The 8,563-nt window shown below is 37.8% G+C and overlaps 1 protein-coding gene across 1 annotated transcript; it reads right to left on the bottom strand.

Annotated features, from left to right (window-relative positions):
• Positions 1-7,336: 7,336 nt before the first annotated feature.
• On the bottom strand, positions 7,337-7,792 carry LOC141459898 (uncharacterized). The gene has a single exon (XM_074139458.1). It carries the CDS (start codon positions 7,790-7,792, stop codon positions 7,337-7,339), a length of 456 nt encoding a protein of 151 aa, XP_073995559.1.
• Positions 7,793-8,563: the final 771 nt, after the last annotated feature.

Genomic DNA, 8,563 nt, shown 5'->3' with positions numbered 1-8,563 from the left:
CGCCACCAGTCTTCAGAACACTTTGCAAATTAACCATAAACTTTATTCACAATTAAAATGTCTCCGAGGAGATACAGACAAAATATATACAACTAGTGAAATAATAATAGATCTGAACACCAGGGTATGTGACCCTTATACTCTTTGAAAATGTCTCCAAGGAGATACAGACAAAATATATACAACTAGTGAAATAATAATAGATCTGAACACCAGGGTATGTGACCCTTATACTCTTTGGTGCGGAATAGGCACTACTCTCAATGAATAAGTATTGGTACAAAACAATATACAACGGGGAAATTAATTAGACTAATTATTTGTACAAGGCACAATGTATCAGGGAAGACTTAATAGTAATAATTATTACACAAGGCGACATACAACGGGGAAATTAATTAGACTAATTATTTGTACAAGGCACAATGTATCAGGGAAGACTTAATAGTAATAATTATTATACAAGGCGACATACAACGGGGAAGTTAATTAGACTAATTATTTGTACAAGGCACAATGTATCAGGGAAGACTTAATAGTAATAATTATTATACAAGGCGACATACAACGGGGAAGTTAATTAGAACAATTGGTTGTACTAGGCAACATACAACGGGGAAGTTAATTAGAATAGTTATTTGTCCAAGACAATATACGTATATCAGGGAGGAATTAATTATAATAATTACTGTACTTATGTGAGTCTCTATCCTTACAGTCCAAAAGTTTGAGCTCATTAAATGATAAACTAAGACACAGTTTTCTTATAACCTTGTGAACATAAACCACAGTTTTAATAATAATACGCACAACAAGAAAAGGCTGATGCTAACATGGCCGACATTCTTCTTCACAGTGACGCTTGGCTTGCATCCTACTAGGACCTCCCCTCTCTCTCCTTGCTCACCCAATTCCGCCAACTGACTAAAGGGATAAACAAGTCTGGGGGGCCGCTACTCTTGGGGAATCAAACACGGACGTTTGGACTGACTGCATGCGATTTTTATTTAATGATAATATTAATTATTTTTGTTTGTGCATGTTTCTATTTTAAAAAAATATATCATTGAAATAGAATTTGTTTTTCGCAATGAATCTTTTTTGTTGTCCCGATATACAATATTTTTTTTTTAATACCGAGAATGAACATATGTTATTTTGGTTTTAAATAAGATATGGGCCAATTTAGGCCTAAGTTTTACGCCTTAACTACCCACTCGCCTTTTCATGGCTTATTATAATTGATTATAGAAATATAAGATTTTTTTCATATACAGTGTTGTCTGTAACAAGAAATCGAAAAACACACTATATATTATTTTTCCATTGAACGAATAAATTTATTTCATTGTAATTTACATATATATTTGCGATTAAAACAAATTCTATGTCATATTCTACAATATTTATTAGTTATTTTCTTTATTTTATTTAATTCCATGTTTTCAATAATTTAATTCTACTATTCATAAATTTTTGAAATTCCTTTAGATGAATCTTTCACAGCTGAGTAATAAAAACGTTAAATTAACTAACTTCCAACTTCTTTACCTATTTTTTGAAATACTACGCTTGTAGTTTTTTTTTTAATAATGTAGAAAACTTGAAGATTACCAACTAAAATTAATTAAATTTGATGCAGTTCTAAGGATTGTAGACCTAATGCAGAGGAAGCTAATATATTACATAATGTTAAATAAATACTCCTCACTGTGAAAGGTTTGTTGTATATAATTATTTTATTACATCAATTGCAATTTTTTGTTATATTATGTGTGACTAAAACTAACTGACGGACTAAATCCGCCGAAGCCGGTCCCAAGCCCCGGTTGTAAAAGGATGAGGGGTCCGTTTCATTATGTTGCAGATATAAAGGCAAACTGTACGCAGAGAGATCATATTCAGAGATGTCTATGAAGTTTAAATATTGTTCGTCATAGGACTATGAAACTATAACAAAAATTTGTGTACCTTTTGTCGTTTAATCAACCCTTATACTTAACATTTTAAACTGTAAGTTTTTGTTAAGGAGATTTTTACATAGAGTGCATATATTGGAGCTATCGGACATATGTACAAGAGTTGTAATAAATTTTTGTTTTATTGAGGTTAGCTAATCTAAGCTGGGATATTAACCTAATTTTCTTGATGGAAATAAGCCAAGATAGATGCAGTTCATTGCTGCCCAGACTACTTATGTGACGGTACAAAATATTATATTTACATCGGTCAATAACATAGGCGATATCTCTAGTTAAACAGTCATTCCAAAATTGTTTTTCTAAGTTTTTAATTTGAGATTTAAGAATAACGGGATCTTCCTGCATAAAATCTAAAGCACCTACTGAACTTAAAATTGATTTAAACTGGGTAACCCAGTTGTATTGAACTTTATTAAACGGAAGAGTTTCCCTAGCGAGAAGAGCGACAAAGCAAATGCGAGGCAATCGTGTTGGGGCATCCCAAGTATATTTACTGCAAGGGTAACCAACTTTTAAATATTCTAACTTTTAAAGGGACAAGTCCATATTCCAGTCGCACAATACTATTTGGCGTAAATTTGTTGGCATTGTACAAAATTGCCATAAGGGGGGGGTGCAGTATGAGAAAATAAACGGTTAAAGATTCAAATTTGAATTTATTGAGCAGAGGAGTAAGGGTGGGGGACACCACCAACACATGAAATACCTTTGGATACTTAAAAACTTAATTTTATTGGTTCAAATGAAAGAACAATTAATACAATTGCGCTAAATGTAATATTGCTTAATAATACAAATAGGTCTGTTACTTTTAATATGTCTAAGACAGTTAATACTAAATGGAAAATTCTTAATAATATGCCCAGGGCAATTAACAACAAATGTCCATGACAGTTAATATTAAATGGAAAATTCTTAATAATACGCACAGGGCAATTAACAACAAATGTCCAAGACAGTTAATACTAAATGGAAAATTCTTATGAATACGAACAGGGCAATCAACAACAATATGTCTAAGACAATTAATATTAAATGGAAAATTCTTTATAACACACACAGGGCAATTAACAATAGTTTCTTCTGCTATAATCGTTTAACACATGAAAAAACCCCAGACGGGATGGCAGGCAGATTGGCTCAATAGTAAAGATATATGGACTTACGGACATTAGTTTTTATCTATTGTTCAATGTTTTTACTTCCGTTAATTCCACTATCCCATCAATTACGTACAGTTTTATAATCATAACACCCACAGACACAAAGTTCCTTTTTGCTTGGGGACGCCACAAGATGGCCGGACACACTTTTCTTGGCTTGTTACTTCCTAACATACGCAATATCTCTCTGTCGTCACAAGGGGGGCACATCTCCTGCATCGCACCAGCCACCAACCCCCACTCCTTGCACAACACCAATACTGCCAACCAAGGACCGACGCTGATAGAAAATTCTGACCCAATTTTGTACTTTCTCAATTTCATCAAAGTAGTTAAATGCCCACAACAATTCTCCGGCATATAACAAAGTAGACCTTATTAAAGCGTGCAATAATTTATCTCTAACTTTTGTGTGTGGAGTGCGGGATTTTATCAAAAGTTTGTGTAACGGGTTATTGCCAAGTTACTTTTTGTGCCTAACCTAACTTAAGATACACAAGCAAAATGCGAGCTAAGACTGACAACCGAGGTAAACAAGGCCACTACATCAATAATGGAATTGAGAGCTGTAGCCCTGAAGACTATCGCTACCAGATACCCTTCACCCCCCTGGACGCATATATATACAGATGGCTCGGCTTCTTCATGTGATCAAATGCCTCATACTAATTAGTAAAGCGGAGTCGGAGGGAAAAGAAATATTTCAGTGGATCCCCAGCCATTGCGAATGTACGGCAATGAGAGAGCGGACGCATTGGCGCGAGAGGGTTCATTGAAGGCCCAGCCGGTGAATGACCTGACGTTCCACTCTGTGAAAAGGATCACGCAAAGCCACTACAAAGCAATACGAAATGAGAAAAACTCCCAGGCTGCAGTAGGGAAACGATGGAAAGGTTTACTTGACCATAACATCCCACCTGACCTGAGAATAGACGTGGCAGTTGCATGTTTTCGATTGGCAACAGGGCATGACTACCTTCCTAAGCATCTGCATAGAATCGGTTTGTTTGACACTCCCATTTGCCCACTATGCAGAGAAGACGAAATGGATGCCGAGCACCTCGAGGTGTGTTCTGCTTTGGCAGACGCTCGGGAGTCGGCTAAAGACCTTAATCAATATAGCCGGGCAGCGATACTCTATTGGGTTGCGCGTGGTCTAGTGGCCGCAAGGCTGGAGACCGGCGTAGGTAAAAAAAAAAAATACTTGAAATACTTACAAACTTGAAAAAATTTACCCGTTGCACTTAATGGCAATCCTTAGTAATTTACTGAATTTACTATCTCTATCGGTTCACCAGCGAAATTCAATCGGACGGGTACTTGTAGAGAAATAGACAATTTTAGTTTTAGAAGACTTAACATAAAGGGAATTTTCATTACAATATTTTTCTAGAATTGAGAGTTTTTCAATTACAACCGGTAAGGAACTCGCGAATAACACGATATCGTCTGCATAAGACAGAAGGAGCAAGCAATTATTTTTGTTAATTGGGAAAAAAGGGGCATCATGAGATTCAAAAAACTGATCAATATCACTAATGAATAAATTGAATAATAACGTTGATAGTGGTTCTCCCTGAAGGACACCAGAAGTTACAACAAAATCAGCCGCCCTTCCAAGATTGGTGGCTACGCAAAGTTTAGCATTATCGTATAAACTCTTAATAATTTTAGTTATATTTGAACCAATTCCCAATTTTATTAATTTAAGCTATAAGGTTTTATGAGATATTAGGTCAAAAGCCTTCCGGAAATCTACAAATATTGCAAAAAACGGTTTATTGTTTATTAGTCTGAGAGAAGTAATTGAAGTGAGAACAAACAAATTGTCGATCCAACCTCTTTTTGGTCGGAAACCATTCTGTTCCTCGCCTTGAGTTGTATTCAATCCAGGTATTCAATCTGTTTTGCAATATTGAGGTAACTTTGGAAGACTGTTTAATAATGCTATCCTCCTATAATTGCGAGAATCAGAGGCGTCGCCCTTCTTGTACAACATTTTCAAATCAATTTGAGCCTTACCTCTCTGGTATTTTCTTAGTTCTTATTATCAAATTGAACATATTCAGAACATAATGTTGCCAAGCAGGAGGCAGATTGCCATAAAATTTGTAAGGAATCAAGTCCCTGCCGGGAGTTTTGTTAGCCTTACAGCGGTTCGGAACCCGTTGAGGTTCTCCCAAAGTTATTTCCTGCTCTAGTTCGCTATTACTGCAACATAACTCTAAGTTTCCCGAGATTTCTCTTGGCCGATAAAAATTGGAATAAAAGTCATGCCATTTTTCAAGTTGTAGAACCGGAGAAGAATAGAATAGAATAGTATTTATTTGTTTTTAGAGTTACACTCTTTACAAATGGGTCTGGTTTTCATTTGTAAACAAAACTAGAAAATAAAAGTAATTCTTACAATAATTATACAATAAAATTTACAAAACTAGAAAACTGAAAAAAAAAAAAAAAACCAAAGAAAAAAGAAAGATAGATGAAAAATACAATATTAAAGAAAAGAGGCTAACATGCCAACATAAGATGCTCAATTTTAGATTTTGTACATTTTGTTAAGTTTGAGAGGGCAGAGTACGGAAATAACTGTATTGTTGAAGAAAGAATAATAATAATGGCATTAATAGAAAAAAACATACAAATTATCATTAAATAACTTATTACAATAATATTAGTTGACGTATTTTTAAAGCTTCTAATCCAAAATAATAAATATCATTTAATTTTTCTTTGGAATTAACTGTTAATATATTATGCAGATTTGTGAGATTAGAGACATTTTTATTAATATACTTATACAGATATCTGCGCCTAGGGTCATTATACTTAGCGCATTCCATTCAAAAATGCCCTTCCGAGTAGTCACCAAGACTGTCCCAGATGCACCATCCTCCTATTTTCCCGTCAAGGATTGGTCGCACCTAATTGATAAACCTTTAGCTGACCCAACCTTTAATGAACCAAGGCCAGTAGATGTGGTTTTTTCAGCCTCGGTCTTTGATGCCATCAACCTCAGTCAAATGATCAGTACCCAAAATGGTTCCCCCAACGCCCGTTTGACAACGTTGGGTTGGATCACGTCCGGTCCTTTGAAAAATATTCCTGTTAAAAGAGTTTGAAAAGAAGTCAAAAGGGAGGGGGTGGATATAGACGCAATTAAAATTAAGGCTGGAATAGTGGGGGACGCCACCAGTCTTCAGAACACTTTTTGCAAATTAACCATAAATCTTTATTCACAATTAAAATGTCTCCGAGGAGATACAGACAAAATAATACACAACCAGTGAAATAATAATGGATCTGAACACCACAGTGTATGTGTCCTTTATAACACTTTGGTGCGGAATACGCACTACACTCAATGAATAAGTATTGGTACAAAACAATATACGACGGGGAAATTAATTAGACTAATTATTTGTACAAGACAATATTTATCAGGGAAGACTTAATTGTAATAATTATTGTACCAGGCAATATACAACAGGGAAGATAATTAGAACAATTGTTTGTATGTATCAGGGAAGACCTAATTGTAATAATTATTGTACAAGGCAATATACAACAGGGAAAATAATTAGAACAATTGTTTGTACTAGGCGACATACAACAGGGAAAGTGATTAGAATAGTTATTTGTCCAAGACAATATACGTATATCAGGGAAGAATTAATTGTAATAATTATTGTACTTACGTGAGTCTCTATCCATAAAGTCCAAAAGTTTGAGCTCATTAAATAATAAACTAAGACACAGTTTTCTCATAACCTTGAGAACACAAACCACAGTTTTTAATAATAATACGCACAACATGAAAAAGCTGATGCTAACATGGCCGACATTCCTTCACAGTGACGCTTGGCTTAACATCCTACCAGCACATCCCCCTCTCTCTTTGTGCTCACCCAATTGCGCCAACTAACGCGGGGCACACTCTGGGAAAAAACAAGTCTGGGGGGCCGCCACTATTGGGGAACCAAACATCCTCCCCCGCAGTGGACTCGTCTGAGATCCACTTACTGATTTGGGAGGGGGCAAAGCTTCCGGACAGGCCGACTGATCAGTCCTGAAGTAGTCGTCTGGCGAGGACGAGACAGCGGTGAGAGGTCTGGAATTTAATATGGCTTCAATTTGACAAATGATTGTGAGGAAACACACCATGGTGGGCTCTTGAGGGCCTAACGTGACCTACAGTAATCTTTTAGTGGATTTAACTGCTACTTCCCAGAGGCCTCCAAAATGTGGTGCTCTAGGAGGGATGAAATGCCACTCGATGCCTCTTTTGTTGGATTCTCTCAGAATGGCCTCCTGAGTCTTGGCGTCATTTAGTAGTGTGGATACCTCCTTGAGTCTTCTTTTGGCTCCGACAAAGTTAGTGCCATTATCCGACCAAATGTGACTTGGCACACCTCTCCTGGCAACGAAGCGGTTTAGGGCAGCTAAAAATGCTTGTGTTGTGAGGTCTGTGACTAGCTCCAGGTGTATGGCTTTGGTGGAAAAACAGACAAAAATGGCGAGATAAGACTGGAGGACTTTGGCGGAACGCAGGGAAGCAATTTTCACGTTGAGGGGGCCTGCATAGTCTATGCCAGTGGTGGTGAAGGGTGATGAAGCGCTGGCTCTTCCTTCTGGCAGTTGCCCCATGAGCGGGTTGAAGGGTGTTGGCTTGACACTGAAACACTTGTTACAGGCTCCCAATTGTCGGCGAACAACATTTTTACCATTGACAATCGAATATCGACTTCGCAGAAATGCGTGAGTGGCAGTGGGGCCTACGTGGAGGTTGGCTATGTGGGCATCTTGTATGACCAAGGCCGTGAAGGGGTGTTGCGAAGGCAACAAGGCAGGGTGCTTCTGAGATTCGGGGACAGCGGACAGTCTGAGTCCCCCTCCAACTCGCAGCACTCCATCAGTGTGCAGAAATAGGCCTAAGGTTTTGACGAGGCGTAGTCTAGGTTAGGGGGACTGAGCATCCTCAATTTCCTCGGAAAGCGAGTGCGGTTGGGTTAGAACTCGCTGGGCTTTGGTACGTTCGTTTACATTCAATGGACCTGACATACGATGTACTGGATTTCTAGCATTGTGGGCGAATCGCAGGCACCAGGCCTCTACATTCTGCAGAGTATACTGACTGGAAAATTTAGTCTCTAATTCCTCTGGGCAGGACATTACACTTGACACATTAAGGGCCTGGGAGCGAATTTCTGCTCCTACGACAGGGTCAGACAAATCGGCACTTACATGCCCAAGGGGCCATGACTCGTGGTTTGATTTCAGCCAAGGGGGGCCTTCCCACCATAACTGGTGACTCACTAATTCTTGAGGACGTACTCCACGTGAGGCACAGTCAGCGGGGTTTTGTGAGGAGGAGATGTGGAACCATTGCGAGGCGGGTACTTTTTCTAAGGTAGCAGC

Source organism: Rhodnius prolixus, unplaced genomic scaffold (assembly GCF_049639745.1).
Source record: "Rhodnius prolixus isolate KJV_2025 unplaced genomic scaffold, Rpr scaffold_29, whole genome shotgun sequence".
Taxonomy (NCBI): domain Eukaryota; kingdom Metazoa; phylum Arthropoda; class Insecta; order Hemiptera; family Reduviidae; genus Rhodnius; species Rhodnius prolixus.
Note: the sequence above shows the minus strand (reverse complement) of the source record. Positions and strands in the feature narration are given on the sequence as shown.

What these genes read in the sequence shown, in the direction of transcription:
- LOC141459898 (XM_074139458.1), bottom strand. Translation starts at nt 7,792, where the DNA reads ATGGGGCAACTGCCAGAAGGAAGAGCCAGCGCTTCATCACCCTTCACC.